The sequence below is a fragment of the Saccopteryx bilineata genome, chromosome 6, assembly GCF_036850765.1.
Source record: "Saccopteryx bilineata isolate mSacBil1 chromosome 6, mSacBil1_pri_phased_curated, whole genome shotgun sequence".
NCBI classification, from domain to species: domain Eukaryota; kingdom Metazoa; phylum Chordata; class Mammalia; order Chiroptera; family Emballonuridae; genus Saccopteryx; species Saccopteryx bilineata.
Window position 1 is genome coordinate 208,640,131 of NC_089495.1, and position 16,143 is coordinate 208,656,273.

General features: G+C 54.2%; 1 protein-coding gene across 1 annotated transcript; it reads right to left on the reverse strand.

Moving 5' to 3' along the window:
• Positions 1 to 2,104: 2,104 nt before the first annotated feature.
• Positions 2,105 to 6,355, reverse strand: LOC136309454 (involucrin-like). The gene is made up of 2 exons (XM_066237593.1): positions 6,049 to 6,355; positions 2,105 to 4,467 (listed from the first exon to the last, which is right to left on the reverse strand). Exons 1-2 carry the CDS (start codon positions 6,353 to 6,355, stop codon positions 2,105 to 2,107), a joined length of 2,670 nt encoding a protein of 889 aa, XP_066093690.1.
• Positions 6,356 to 16,143: the final 9,788 nt, after the last annotated feature.

A 16,143-nucleotide genomic window follows, 5' to 3' on the forward strand; every position in this document is an offset into this window, starting at 1 on the left:
GGCCTCCGGCCGCCCGCGTATGTCCACCCTTCCAGCCATCTCTGTGTCCTCTCTGAGACGGAGCCCTTCGCCCGAGGTCTCCCCTCGGTTCCCCGGTCCTGACTTCCTGACCCTGTTGGGGTTCACTTCACCGACCCTCCAGCTCCCCCGGCCTCTCTGCTGTCCTCAGCTCCTGGGATGGGCCTGCTGGTCGGCCCCGTCGGCGCCCACACTCCCCCGGCCCGAGCTGCCCGCGCTCACCACCAGCTGGCAGCGGAAACCTTCGGGGAACTCGCCCCTTTAAGAAGAGAACCGGCCCGTGGAAATTTCACTCTTCTTGCTGCATTTTCAGTGAAACCAGAGGACAGATGGTCATCATCCTTCAGTAGAGGAAAAAATAAAATAAAATAAAATAAATCTCACCAACAACTGGAGTAGAAATGACCAGCCTGTAAAAATAGCATCTCGCCCCGAATTCCAACATGTAAAATAAGCGGCAACGTTTACTTCGTGTTGCAGCAAAGCTCTGAGTTAAGGTTCTCTTGATTGTGGAACGGGCCCATAAAACCACACAACTTTATATTAAAAGACGGTAGATGACTCGTCTTGTTCTTTTTTAACCGAGGTTGTTCAGGGGCTAATTTTATAGGACCTTCTTTGTTCTCTGTGGCTGGCCCTTTCGTGCTGCTGTCCTCAGAGGAGAGCGTCCCACAAGGACCCTGGCTGCCCGGAGCCTGTCTGCCATTCTCCTGTTAGCGGACAGAGGTGTGAGCAAAGGCAGCTCTCGTTACACGTGTGTGAGGCTGGGGGGGGGGAGGTTGGGGGGGTGGGGGGTCCCCGCTCTGCGAAACTTCAGGAAACTCTCCAAGGATGAGCAGCGGCTCCCAGAAAACACGCAGACACTCCACTTTCAGAAACAAACGCACATGAAAGATCACCTTTTACTGCAGAGCACATATAAACTCACCCTCTTTTTATAAACATAGCCAGGAAACAGTGACCTTTCCGATGCCCCCCTCCCCCCGTGAGATGCAGCTTCAGGAGAACATAATAAATGCCACTAGAATACTGAAGAATAGAAAACATTAGGATTCAACAAATTAAACGTTGTCACACACGCCAGAGACACCCGGGCTGGACCTGTGTATACAGTCCCTGCTATTGTAATATTCTTTTTTCCATCAAGAACTTGACATTCAGAATATTCAAGAAATATGACTGCCCTTTCAGACTTCAAATTTTGATATATTTCCCCCCTGACGCCGTGTTTATTTAGCCTGGCATTAATGCCGTGCATCAGAAATGGGTTTCCACGAAAATAAAAATCTCTTACTTGACTCTTGCTATCAAAATTCAGCCCAAATCCCATTAAAAGAATGAAATGTTAGGTGAGTTCTGATGCACTAATAGCTCTTTCCATGTAGAATTTTAGCAGCTAAACTCCATTTTGGTGTCATTTTTCCATCTGCCATTTTGTTTATAAGCGTGGACGAGTTAACGAGCTCTCAGGAGCTGGAAATTAAATGAGGCTTCACGCTTAAGGAGATAGTAGGAGAGAGAGAGGGGAACGGGCTTCCGTGTGCATTGGGAAGACGCTCCCGCCGTGATGGTGGGAGACAAGCCTGTCTCCTGAGCGAGGATCCACCCTTTTCCCCGCTCCTCTGAGTACACAGAGGTCTCTGCGCGTTTTCCGGAGCGTTGATGAGGGAGCCCCACCCCTACTGGTTTCCAGCCAAGTATGTTATTTACCTTTCAATCCCCTTGTCTTCTGTTCATTTGTCTGTTTGTTTCTACACCCACTTTCTCAGGTTCCCAGACACGGCACCCTGTTAGCCTGAGCCCAGAGCAGGGGTGAGAAGCCCGTGGGTCTTCCGACCTACCCAGGGTAAAGAAAGGCAGGTCTGTGGCCAAGGGGTCATGGCAAAGCGTGCCCCCTGCTGCCTGGGGCTCAGAGTTCTTTAACTCAAAATGCCAAGTAGAGGTAACCGTTTAATATCCTTTAGGAACAGATCGTGGTGTTGGCAGAGAGTGAGCGTGGGAAAGGGGGCTTCGGAAAACCGGAGGCTGCCCGTCCTGCAACTCTGTCTCCTTATCCCGAGGCTGCCCGTCCTGCAACTCTGTCTCCTTATCCCGAGGCTGCCGGTCTGCAACTCTGTCTCCTTATCCCGAGGCTGCCCGTCCTGCAACTCTGTCTCCTTATCCCGAGGCTGCCCGTCCTGCAACTCTGTCTCTTTATCCCGAGGCTGCCGGTCTGCAACTCTGTCTCCTTATCCCGAGGCTGCGCGTCCTGCAACTCTGTTTCCTTATCCCGAGGCTGCCCGTCCTGCAACTCTGTCTCCTTATCCCGAGGCTGCAACTCTGTTTCCTTATCCTGAGACTGCCCATCCTGCAACTCTGTTTCCTTATCCCGAGGCTGCCGGTCCTGCAACTCTGTTTCCTTATCCCGAGGCTGCCAGTCCTGCAACTCTGTTTCCTTATCCCGAGGCTGCCGGTCCTGCAACTCTGTCTCCTTATCCTGAGGCTGCAACTCTGTTTCCTTATCCCGAGGCTGCCCGTCCTGCAACTCTGTCTCCTTATCCCGAGGCTGCCGGTCCTGCAACTCTGTCTCCTTATCCCGAGGCTGCCCGTCCTGCAACTCTGTCTCCTTATCCTGAGGCTGCCAGTCCTGCAACTCTGTTTCCTTATCCCGAGGCTGCCAGTCCTGCAACTCTGTTTCCTTATCCCGAGGCTGCCCATCCTGCAACTCTGTTTCCTTATCCCGAGGCTGCCCGTCCTGCAACTCTGTCTCCTTATCCTGAGGCTGCAACTCTGTTTCCTTATCCTGAGACTGCCCATCCTGCAACTCTGTTTCCTTATCCCGAGGCTGCCGGTCCTGCAACTCTGTTTCCTTATCCCGAGGCTGCCAGTCCTGCAACTCTGTTTCCTTATCCCGAGGCTGCCGGTCCTGCAACTCTGTCTCCTTATCCTGAGGCTGCAACTCTGTTTCCTTATCCCGAGGCTGCCCGTCCTGCAACTCTGTCTCCTTATCCCGAGGCTGCCGGTCCTGCAACTCTGTCTCCTTATCCCGAGGCTGCCCGTCCTGCAACTCTGTCTCCTTATCCCGAGGCTGCCAGTCCTGCAACTCTGTTTCCTTATCCCGAGGCTGCCAGTCCTGCAACTCTGTTTCCTTATCCCGAGGCTGCCCATCCTGCAACTCTGTTTCCTTATCCCGAGGCTGCCCGTCCTGCAACTCTGTCTCCTTATCCTGAGGCTGCCCGTCCTGCAACTCTGTCTCCTTATCCTGAGGCTGCAACTCTGTTTCCTTATCCCGAGGCTGCCCGTCCTGCAACTCTGTCTCCTTATCCTGAGGCTGCAACTCTGTTTCCTTATCCCGAGGCTGCCCGTCCTGCAACTCTGTCTCCTTATCCTGAGGCTGCAACTCTGTCTCCTTATCCTGAGGCTGCCACTCTGTTTCCTTATTCCGAGGCTGCCCGTCCTGCAACTCTGTCTCCTTATCCTGAGGCTGCAACTCTGTTTCCTTATCCCGAGGCTGCCCGTCCTGCAACTCTGTCTCCTTATCCCGAGGCTGCCGGTCCTGCAACTCTGTCTCCTTATCCCGAGGCTGCCGGTCCTGCAACTCTGTCTCCTTATCCCGAGGCTGCCGGTCCTGCAACTCTGTCTCCTTATCCCGAGGCTGCCCGTCCTGCAACTCTGTCTCCTTATCCTGAGGCTGCAACTCTGTTTCCTTATCCCGAGGCTGCCCGTCCTGCAACTCTGTCTCCTTATCCTGAGGCTGCAACTCTGTCTCCTTATCCTGAGGCTGCAACTCTGTTTCCTTATTCCGAGGCTGCCCGTCCTGCAACTCTGTCTCCTTATCCTGAGGCTGCAACTCTGTTTCCTTATCCCGAGGCTGCCCGTCCTGCAACTCTGTCTCCTTATCCCGAGGCTGCCCGTCCTGCAACTCTGTCTCCTTATCCCGAGGCTGCCGGTCCTGCAACTCTGTCTCCTTATCCCGAGGCTGCCCGTCCTGCAACTCTGTCTCCTTATCCTGAGGCTGCAACTCTGTCTCCTTATCCCGAGGCTGCCCGTCCTGCAACTCTGTCTCCTTATCCCGAGGCTGCCCGTCCTGCAACTCTGTCTCCTTATCCCGAGGCTGCCGGTCCTGCAACTCTGTCTCCTTATCCCGAGGCTGCCCGTCCTGCAACTCTGTCTCCTTATCCCGAGGCTGCCGGTCCTGCAACTCTGTCTCCTTATCCCGAGGCTGCCCGTCCTGCAACTCTGTCTCCTTATCCCGAGGCTGCCGGTCCTGCAACTCTGTCTCCTTATCCCGAGGCTGCCCGTCCTGCAACTCTGTCTCCTTATCCCGAGGCTGCCCGTCCTGCAACTCTGTCTCCTTATCCCGAGGCTGCCGGTCCTGCAACTCTGTTTCCTTATCCTGAGGCTGCCGGTCCTGCAACTCTGTTTCCTTATCCTGTCTGAGCACAGGCGGCTGAATCTCAGTCCACCGTCCTGCAAAACCAGGAGATCCTGGCACAGCCACCTCCCTGTCCCAGTTCTGCTTCTGTTGGAAATAAAGTCGTCCTCCTTGAATGCTCAGTCCTTCGTTTAATTGAATGAAGCTCATTCCTGGTCTTTAGGGTGTTCAGAAGAGAGGGTGCTACAGACCGGTGTCGACCGGGGTCTAAGGTGGTGACCCCTGAATAGAGCCACAGGGGGAGGGAGGCTGGCCCCGTGTGGCTCTTCTCAGAGACACGCTTCACTTGTGAGGGGTGCGGGCAAAGCACGTCCAGATAAGTGTCCTCTGTCCAGGGGAGGACAAGTCAGGGCAGAGTGTTCCGGGATGATGGAAGGACCTTGTGAGTCAGGCAAGCTTCAGAGAGACTTAAAAAAAGACAGTTTCCCAAGGCCTTTTTTTCCCCATCCCTCTTCTAATCAGTCTGTGAAGATGGCTCTCGAACAGCTCTTGGCCACGCCCTCTTGTCAACACCCTCTTCCCTGTCATGGTCCGGCCACCGCATTCCTTACCCTTCTCGGAGGCTCTGCCTCCTCCGCGCTCAGTGCTCTCCGTCTCACCCGTTCTCCACTGGCAATCAGAGGTGCGGGACTCATCCTGTCCTTCCCACTGGCAATCAGAGGTGCGGGACTCATCCTGTCCTTCCCACTGGCAATCAGAGGTGTGGAACTCATCCTGTCCTTCCCACTGGCAATCAGAGGTGCGGGACTCATCCTGTCCTTCCCACTGGCAATCAGAGGTGTGGAACTCATCCTGTCCTTCCCACTGGCAATCAGAGGTGCGGGACTCATCCTGTCCTTCCCCATCAAGCCCTCAAAGGCTTCCTACGATTCTTAGGGTCAGCCCAGACATGCAGACCTGACCCTCAAGCCCCCTCGCCAGCTGGCCCCAGCCTCCCTCTGGCATCACCTCGTGCTTGGCCATTTCAACCCGCCCGAGCACTTAAGTCATGATCGACTATTTTTGGCCCCTGAAGAGCATGCAACTCCGTCTCTCTGTCTGTTTCTGTCTGTATTCATCTCTCCCCTCTCTGTGTCTGTCTGTCTCTGCCTCCGGGTAGTTCTCTCTCTTCTGGCTTTGCACACACGGCGCCCTCCGCCGAGAACACTGTTCTCTGCCCAGGCCCGGCCGTCTGCTCCTCATCCACTAGACAGCGGATTAAGTGCTGCTTCCTCTAGAAGCCTTTCTGACCGTCTCTGAGACCATCAGAGCATTTCTCATACTTTATTCGACTTACTCAACTCTCTCCTTTGTTCGACCGTATACTAGAAATCTGCAAGTGACGAACTTGTAGCCAAATCCTCTCCGCTGCCTGTCTCTGTAGCAAAGTCGTGTTAGAGACACGGCCTCGCCTGTCTGGTTCCGTCTTGTCCGTGGCCGTCTCTGCACTGTGATGGCACCATGGCAGAGTGACTCGCTTTTCCAGATGGCACCATGGCAGAGTGACTCGCCGTTCCAGAGGCGATGGCTCACAGACCCCAAAACAGTTACTGTCTGACCACCAGCAGGATACGTTCACCGACCCCTGCTAAAAATAATGAAGCCAGAGGCCCTGGCGCTGAGAGACGGAGGCTTACCTTGGCCGGGGGGTTGGCGTGTACAAGAGTACTGAGCACGCAAGTTCTCCTTGCTGCTGCTGCCGACGCTGCCTCCACCGGTCAGTGACCACGGGTCCGGCTGCTTGCTGCTGCTGCCGACGCTGCCTCCACCGGTCAGTGACCACGGGTCCGGCTGCTTGCTGCTGCGTGCCCCACGGGGGTCTGATAGGTCCACCCAGTTGCTCTTACTTGGTCCTCTCGACAGCCCAGTGTGGGAGCTCCTGTGGTCACATGCACGTTGCAGGTACACACACCGAGTCCGAGAACGTTCCCACGGCGTGGCCATGATCCCACCGTCCACACGGGGTCCGCCGGGAGCCCCCTTCTTTAACCCGGGTGCCTCCGCGTGTCCTGGCCCGCGTGCCTGTCGAGGAACTGCACCTTTGCTGGCGTTCTGTTTTGATGGACAGCTTATCCGCTCTGTGAGTGGCTGTTCAGGTGTCGGGGTGAGTGGCTATGTGTGTAGGAAGGCAGGCTTCTTCTGCACTGAAGCCGGATCTCTGGTGAATTTCACTGCAGCTGCACATATAAGATACATTTCAAAGCAGTTATATCTGAACTACAAAGAGCGTGAGCCGAAGAGCTTGACTGTTAAGAACGGATTTTCTAAAGTCAGGAACCGCGTGGGAGGCCCTGATAAAGAGCCACCACAACCAAGCGCTGACTTCAGCGACAGCAAGCCCGACGTCAGCAGCAGGGCCGGGAGGCATTTCCCAGATCAGCACCCCTGGGCGCTCGGCCGTGTGTGAAGGACCAGACGGGCGGCCGTGGGCTTCAGGTGCCGGGGACACGCCAGCCTCACCCTGGGTTACGAGCCGCGCAGGGATCCCAGCACGGGGTCTGTGGTGCCCGACTGGAACGCTCTATCCCATCACAAGACGGGGGACGCTGCGATGTTTAGAGTGTGACATTGGCCTTCCTATACTACCGACCTCTCAAAGTTGGAGATGCATTTTAATTTGTTTACATTCAATACTTAACATTATACATGGTGCGTAATTCTTGGCCGTTTTGCTTATGAAGTTATTGGCGCTGAAACGGGCTTGACCATACAATAAAAAGTCAGAGAAAAATATGTATTTCTAAAATTTGACAAATTAGTTGGAAAAAGCAGTATGCATCAATAGGAAGCAGCTTGTTGATTGGAATGAAAACGTTGTCTATCCAAAAGGCAAACTATGTGAACTTAGTGTCATGGCCGAAGTTAGAAGTGACTGAATTGAAAATCTGTGGTAAAATCTTCAACTTAGGTCTTGCTATGGCTCTGTTAAAAGTTTAACTATGTGAATTATTCATCTAATACCTACAAACACACATAAAAAAGCCCAGGTCCTACTACTTATGAATTCTAACAAACATTTAAAGAAGAATCAACACCAGTCTTTCTCTAACTCTTCTTAAAAGATAGACAGGAAAAGAAGACTTCCTAACTTGTTCTGCGAAGTCAGCATTATCCTGATACCAAAGTCACAGTCAAAGACCAAAAAAAAAAAAGAAAATAAAAATATATCCTAATATGTCTTATGAACAAAGACATAAAAACCCCTCAGCAAAACGCCAGCGCATCAAAGCCAGCAGCGTGCGGGAAGGAGAAGGCAACCTGACCAAGTGGGACGCACGCCTGGAAAGCAAGGAGGGCTCCCCGGTCCAGAATCAGTCGGCGTGACGCAGCACGGGAATAGAAGGATGGGAGGAAACAGGGCCATAATCACATCAATAGATACAGAATAAAAATTCATAAAATCCAGCATTCTTTCAAGGTAAAACCAAGCCAAACCAAACGAACCCACCAACCAACCAACCAAACAAACAAAAACCTTAGTAAACCAGACATGAAGGGAACTTTCTCAATATGATGAGCAATAGCTATGAAAAAGCCACGGCTGATAATAGCACATTTAGTGATGGAAGACTGGAAGCTCGCCCTAAGATTAAGAACAAAACAAGAACACTCACTTTCACCTTTTTGCAGCATTGTGCTGGCCAGAGCAGTTAGGCAAGAAAAAGAAATAAAAAGACATCCAAATCTACAAAGGAAAATGTAAAATTATCTCTGTTTATAGTTGACTTAATCAGTGGTATTTCTATCACTAGCAATGAACTGTCTGAGGAAGAAATAAGAAAACAATTCCACTTAAAACAGCATCAGAAAGAATACATTTGATCAAGGAGGTGCAATATATATATATATATATATATATATTTTGTATTTTTCTGAAGTTGGAAACGGGGAGGCAGTCAGACAGACTCCTGCATGCGCCTGACCGGGATCCACCTGGCATGCCCACCAGGGGGTGATGCTCTGCTCATCTGGGGCGTTGCTCTGTTGCAACCAGAGCCATTCTAGCGCCTGAGGCAGAGGCCATTGAACCACCCCCAACGCCCGGGCCAACTTTGCTCCAATGGAGCCTTGGCTGCGGGAGGGGAAGAGAGAGACAGAGAGGAAGGAGAGGGGGAGGGGTGGAGAAGCAGATGGGCGCTTCTTCTGTGTGCCCTAGCCAGGAATCGAAACCCGGGACTCCTGCACACCAGGCCAACGCTCTACCACTGAGCCAACCGGCCAGGGCCAAGGAGGTGCAATATTTATATATTGAAAATTACAAAATATTGCTGAAGTTTAAGAGGGTGTAACTATACGGAGATATCCTATGTTCATGAAATGAAAGATTCAATATTGTTAAGATGGCAGTACTTCCCACAGCAAAGTACAGATTTGGTTTTGTTTGTTTGTTATAGGGACAGAGAGAGAGAGAGAGAGAGGGATAAACAGGGACAGACAGACAGGAACAAAGAGAGATGAGAAGCATCAATCATCAGTTTTTTGTTGTGACTCTTTAGTTGTTCATTGATTGCTTTCTCATATGCGCCTTGACCGTGGGCCTTCAGCAGACCGAGTAACCCCTTGCTGGAGCCAGCGACCTTAGGTCCAACTTGGTGAGCTTTTTGCTCAAGCCAGATGAGCCTGCGCTCAAACTGGCGACCTTGGGGCCTCAAACCTGGGCCCTCCACATCCTAGTCCGACGCTCTATCCACGGTACCACCACCTAGTCAGGCTACAGATTTGTTTTAACCCCTATAAAAATCCCAGTGGCTTTCTGTAAAAATAGAAAAGCTGAATCTATAATTCATAAGAAAATTCAAGACACATAGACTGGCCAACTCTATCTTGAAGTGCAAAGACAAAGTTGAAGGACTTCCACATTCTTATTTCAGAACTTACTGTAAAGCGACAGTAATCCGAATGGTGTGGCACTGGCATAATCCGGTCATGTGGATGCCTGGAATAGAATTGAGTGTGCAAGGAACAGGCACGCATCTGTGGTCAAGTCATTGTCAACGAGAGTTTCAAGACCAACACCGGGGAAAGAATAGTCTTTGCAACAAATGGTGCTGGGACAACTGGACATCACATGCAAAAGAATGAAGTCTGACCCCTACCTCACACCGGATGCAAAAAATGAAGTCAAAACGGCCCAGAGACCTAAGCCTAAGAGATAAAACATTGCCGGAGGACAGTAAAGAAGACCCACAGAAACAGAAAGGCATCCTGGGTCCATGCACTGGAGACATACTGTTGTTAAGACAGATTGTTTAATGCTTGGATGAAAAAAACAGTGTTAAATTTTTACAACCCTGGATTTGGCAAATCCTGTTTTAGATGTGGCACCAAGAGCAAGAGTAACAAACGCATACAATGGATACATTTCTTTTTTTCTCTGGATCAAAGAGCATTGGATCCTCTGAGTGAAAAGAGGATCCAAAGAGTGGGGGAGTTTTACAGATCACCTATCTGATAAGGGTCTAGTATCCAGAAGATAGAAAAAGAACACTAACAACTCAGCAACAAAAACACGGAAAGCAGATTAAAAGTGGGAGAGAGCTTAGAACAGGTGTCCCAAGCAGAGATACAAACTACCAAGCAGAGATACAAACGAACGGCCAACAAGCACATGGAAAGGTGCCTCACGTCGGCATTCATTTGGGAGATGCCACTCATACCCGCCAGGGATGGTGTGAATACTTTGTGCGCAAAGGCTTTCCTTGGGGGGGGGGGGGGAGGGCGGGGAGCTCCGCTCTGCAGGACGGTGACGGTTGCACAACAGCGTGAAGGACTCGGTGCCAGTGCACGGTGCACGTGACCGTGGTTCAGACGGTCAGTTCGACCTCGTGGCCGTCTCAGCGAAGTGGAAACGCTTACCTGTCGCTGTCCCCTTCCCCGCGGCAAGGAAATTAGTTTCTATCCTGCAGCTTGGTAATTTTATCACACTTTCAATACCTGGCATTTTTTTTTTTTTTCTGATTTGAAAACAAGCCTTTTTTTATTTACTCTTGAGCGTTTCAGACATCACAGAAGCACTGAGGGAAAAGCAGAGGCTGCCTGCGTTCCTGCCGCCCCGTGGTGGACACAGCGATGCTGTTCGCCTCAACCCTCCCAGTCTTTTTTTTTCTTCTTTTTTTAAATCACGTGCCTCTGGGTGTGTCCACACAATCACCGTTGTTATTTTCATTGTTTAAACACCGTTAGTGTGCGGCACAGAATAATTTGTCCTTGGCTCCTCCTCACCCTCCCTCATGAGCATCTTCCGTGGTCCTCCCGTCTCCTCCCCGTCACATTAAAGGGCTGAGGGGTGTTCATCTTACAGTCATTTATGTAGCCGGTTTCCATGGTTGGAGGCATGCTAACAGTGGGGAGGTGGAGGGCACTGTAGACATGGTCACACCCACTTCTTTCTTCTCCAAGCCGATAGATAGCCACAAGCCTTCAGCACGGTCACTCCAAAGCTAACCGGCCTCAGGGAGTCCAAAGGGGAGCCCCTGGCCATGGAGCCCCGCCCCGAGAGCCCAGTGAATGTCCTGCGAGGTGTGTTGACACCTGGCCGCGCAGGAGGCCTATGTGCGGGGAACCCGGACAAGCCCTCGGTGGAGCTGGCAGAAGGACGAGGCTCTGGGAGACGGTGACACGGCCCCTGGTAGCCTGAGTGACAGGGAAGCTGCTCCTTCCCCCGGGCTGCCGATCAAATCCCTCCCCGGAGCCCAGCGACAGGGCTCAGCAGACCCCAGGCACAAACTGTCACAGAAGGTGAGGGGCTCCACGCAGAGGCAGTGGTCACAGCAGCAGCATCCCCTCAGGACTCCCGCCCGCCAGGCTGTGTGCTGGGGGGGGGCAGTAACAGCCACCACCCCTGTGATCCTTAAACACAGCCCTGGGAGGGGAGGCCACTGCTATGTCATTAGCAGTCTGTCTGACCGATGACAGTGAGGCTCAGAAGGGCCAGGTGGCTGTGGAGGCCACACAGGAGCAGAGGAGACAGGACCCCACTAGCCAAGACTCTCTGACCTCAGATTGTCTTGTGAATCAAGATGGTATTTGTTACGTTCCTTAAAAAAATAACTAAAGATAGTGGGAATGCAGAAAGACCTCCCTGTCCCCAGTCTGAGCGTCCCCCATCCCCCCAGCCCCCCCTCCGCATCCTCTACCCTCCCCCCAACAGCCCTGAGCACAGCATGGGGCAGCCAGACCACACTAGCCCAGGGAAGCCACTGCTTTTATTCCCGGTAACTGCTCTTTGGTAGAAAGCCCTACAAGACGAAGCTGATCCGGATCCACGTATCCCCCCAATATCTGGTTTTCTTCTCCCCTGGGGCGCGGCCCACGCCTTCTCCTCTCCTTCCTGGTGTAATGCGGTCCTCGGGCTGGAAACATCGCTGGCCCGGGGACTTCCCTGCCCGGCCCGCCGTCAGGACGGCTGGTGAGTGCTTGGCCCCATGGACGCTCTGCACACTGAAGACTGTGGACCAGAGAAACAAGAACCGTTTCTCTGCCAACGTGACAGAGACCCCCCCCCCTCCTCCTCGAGCCTCTCCGGGCGGCTTGTTTTCACAATAACACGTTCAATAGGAAACAGGAGTGTAAATGTGTGTGTTTGAGTGTGTGGATGCAGCTTCCTGCTGGCTCACATCCGAACCATGAAGTGTTCTGTTTGTGGCTGTAAAATGTTTTCCCATCTTTCTTTCCTTAACTCCGCGGCTCACAGCCTGCAGGTGCAGGAGATTCCAACCGTGGTCCCTCCTCAGCGGGGTGTTCTTCGAGGAAAGGGTGCAGCCAGTTTCCTTCAGAGAGAGAGAGAGAGAGAGAGAGAGAGGTGTCAGGCGCTGATGTGCATGTGACTTGCATGCGTTCGGCGTACTGATAGCTCATTTCCAGTCAAATGCTGGACGCCCCACCTCAGGGGCTGCCCCGCTAGTCTGCTCTGTTCCCACCTCTCAGCCCGTCCAGAGCCGGTGGGGTTTCTCGGCTTCAAAACCACCATCGTATGAGGGGGGGGCTCCCTCCCTCGAGGTGGACACTCCTCCTGGTGACGGTGGATTCGAAGGACCAAGGGCAGCTTCCGGCTTGTTTTAGAAGCGGCAGTAACTCGCTCAGGGAAGCCGGGTCCCAGTCCGCGCGGGCTGGGCTGCCGCCCCACAGGCTCAGCTGCTGGCAGAGCAGGAAGCTGCCCCTCCAAGAGCAGGGTGGGTGGCTGTCTTGTGCGACGCCCCTTCCTGGCCTGTGGGTGGGCACCGCGCCTTGCATCCTCACGTGGCCTCTGCTTTGTGGGGGCCTCGCTGGTGGCCTCACGTCCTCTGATCAGGACACCGGTCTTACTGGATCGGGGCCCCACTCATGTGACCTCATTTAACCAGTTTAACGACCTCCTTAAAGGTTTTTGTCCCCAAATACAAGGACCCCTGGGGGTTAAGGCTTCAACCTAGGAGCTTTGGGGGGGGGGTATAAGTCAGTTCACAACACCCACATCACTATCCTGTTTGTATAATTTAAAGGCCAGGGCGCTGAGGTTGTCCCTGGCCATGCGGGTTTCAATGAGCTGCTTTTTCGCACCCCAGTGGGAAGAATGAGTTGTCTATCGAGAGAGCTCAAGTCACCAAGATAGGGGTGAGAGATTCCCTAAGGTCCAATGTGAGGACCTCCTGTTTCCTTTCCGCTGTTTTCAGGAACGGGCAGGGGGCCCGTCACACCTCTGCTCCGAGGCCACAATCAATCCAGGACACCTGCCTTCACGGGGCTGGTGTGCGTGTCCCTGGGCCCCGTGCGTGCTCCTGTCCTGCCTCTGCGATGGCTTCGTGTGTTGATTTTTCCAGGCTGTCAGCTCCGTCTCGGGAAGTAACGTCAGTACTGGGTTGAGGATGGAAGCGTCCAGGCTCTTCCTGCAAAGGTTCAGGCCTGCGGGGTTTGATCACACTCCTCCTGGGGCCTGGCAGGTCCCAGAGGGGGGTGCAGAGGCGCCCGGGCTGCCTGTGGGTACAGGGCGTCCTCTCCTCGGCTGTGGTGCTGCCCACCCCCCTCCCCAGTCACTGCCGCCTGCTGTCTCTGGCGACGTCTGTCTGCAGGTGTCCCCAGCACCGGGTGCCACCCGGGGCGGCTCGTGTTCCCGCTTCGAGAAGCCAGTTTCCTTCTCGGAGGGTCTCACTTCGCGTCCCAAGCGTGTCTTGTTGTACATCTTTACTGGGGGTGGGCCGGTGGGGTTTCTCGGCTTCAAAACCACCATCGTATGGGGGGGGGCTCCCTCGAGGTGGACACTCCTCCTGGTGATGGTGGATTCGAAGGACCAAGGGCAGCTTCCACCTTGTTTTAGAAGCTGCAGTAACTCGCTTCAGGGAAGCCGGGTCCCAGTCCGCGTGAGCTGCCGTCCCACAGGCTCGGCCCCTTGCAGAGCAGGAAGCTGCCCCTCCACGTTCAGGAGGCCGCCTGTCCAAGAGCGGGGTGGGTGGCTGTCTTGTGCTCAAGACAGGGGACCTCTCCCCAGTCCTCAGTCACGCTGCTCCTCCTCCACGAAGTGACGCCTTGTTCGGTGGCGTTTGGGTCAAGGGCTGGGGGGCAGGCTAAGGAGGATCCCTGGCGAAGCAGAAATACTTGATTCACCGTCGAGGACGTTTGCAGCTTCCCCGGACCCCCGGGCCTCGTCTGTCTGCTCAGCAGTCGCTCGGCTGACTCGAACCCGGACCCGGAGAGATGAAAAGCGGAAGTCCAGCCGCGACTCCCTCCTCGTGGAAGATGGGGGAAGGCGGGTCCTCGGCACCTTTGCTCAGGTGTCTGCCCTTGGAAGGGACCGGGAGCGGGGGAGGGAGGACTTCCGGGGCCCGGCTCCGTCTCCTCCGCGGGTGGGCGGGGCTCCGCGCCCCGTCTCTGCGCAGCTCACGCGGGCACCGCCACCAGTCACCAGTGTGCAACAACCACGCCGTGATGAGAAAAGGGGAGAGAGGGAGAGAGAGAGAGGGAGAGAGAGAGGGACAGAGAGAGAGAGAGAGAGGGAGAGAGAGGGAGAGGGAGAGAGAGGGAGAGAGAGAGGGAGAGGGAGAGAGAGAGGGAGAGAGAGAGGGGGAGAGAGAGAGAGAGAGAGAGAGAGGGAGAGAGAGAGGGAGAGAGAGAGAGGGAGAGAGAGGGAGAGAGAGAGGGAGAGGGAGAGAGAGAGGGGGAGAGAGAGAGAGAGAGAGGGAGAGAGAGAGGGAGAGAGAGAGGGAGAGAGAGGGAGAGAGAGAGAGGGAGAGAGAGAGGGAAAGAGAGGGAGAGAGGGAGGGAGAGAGAGGGAGAGATGAGAGGGAGAGAGGGAGAGAGAGAGAGAGGGAGGGAGAGAGAGAGGGAAAGAGAGGGAGAGAGGGAGGGAGAGAGAGGGAGAGATGAGAGGGAGAGAGGGAGAGAGAGAGAGAGAGGGAGGGAGAGAGAGAGGGAGGGAGAGAGAGAGGGAGAGAGGTGGGCGGATACGCTGTGCTGCTGGAACAAAAGCCCAGCTGGGGCTCCGCTCCCGCACGATCAGGAGTGATTGCACCCGGAGCCCCGTCTGTAGGTCTGTAGTCGATACGTTCTCATTCCCCGTGTGATGCAGACGGCAGGCCTGCTCCTCTTCCGGGCTCCCGAGCAAACACCTTTAATTTGGATGGAACACAGCCGGGAGGGCGATTCCTCCAGACGGCAATTTAAGCAACAGATCAAGAGAGGAAGCAGACACCCCCCTCCCCTGCCCTCGGATCCTGGGAGGTCTGCCTCCGGCCGGGGCGGAGTCTCCGATTGGCTGCTCCTGATTTGCATGGTAATTATCCAATTAGTTAATGCTCCTTCCTGAATTGAGTGAGAGGAAAAAAAAATACTATATAGTTGGAGGCTTCAGGCTAGAATAATGGATTCTACTCCTTTTGATGGGTGTTTTCCCACAGAACTTAACACAGTTTTGAATATGAATCAGGATGACAACAAAACAAATCTAATACAATCAATAGAATTTCTCCAGGGCAGATCTCCGGGTGACTTCAGATGAATGAGCAGAAAGCCAAGTAAATCAAGCCCGCAATGCCTCCTGCCTTGATGAGCAAGGTCTCAGGCAGGGGCTGCTTCAGGGGGGAGCGCTGAGCTGGAGGCTGCAAGATGAGACCCAAGGTCTGTGCGGCCCTGGAAAAGGGGACCCCAAGGCCGGCTGCTGTGCCCGTCTCCTAGGGAAACAACCCCTCCTGTTCCTGTCAGGTTCTTTCCAGAGGGCCCCGGGGTCCCCGCTGTCTCAGGGAGTGTGGAGAGTTTGAAGGATGATTCTGGGATGGATCAAGACCACGGGAGGAGAAGTGTCCCCAAACCCGGGTCTCCGAGATGCAGAACCCCTGTCCCGTGTGAGTGGAAGGGGACACCCCGCTTCACAGGTGGCAGGACAGGGATAAAAGCGCTGCCCCCCCACCCCCACCCAGGAAGCCAGTGCTGTAGCTGGTCCCTGGGCTCTGCCACCCGCTGGGTGACCCTAGGCAAGTTTCTCAACCTCTCTGTGCCTCAGCATTTTCATCTGGAAAATGGAGATAGTAACAGCCTGCTCTGACCGAGAGGCTGTGAAGACTGAGGCCATCTGCGGGGAGTTTCGCGCAGACTGGCACCCCCGGTCCACGGACAGTGTGGCGTGTGGCACCGGTGGGCACACGCCAGCAGAGCAGGTATTCCGGGAAGGCGAATTCAGGCGCATTTTTCTCTCCGTCAACCTCTGCCTGCCAGTGCCAGAGCCGTGCGGGAGGCCCAGAGGAGCCCGGGTTTCAAATCCGATG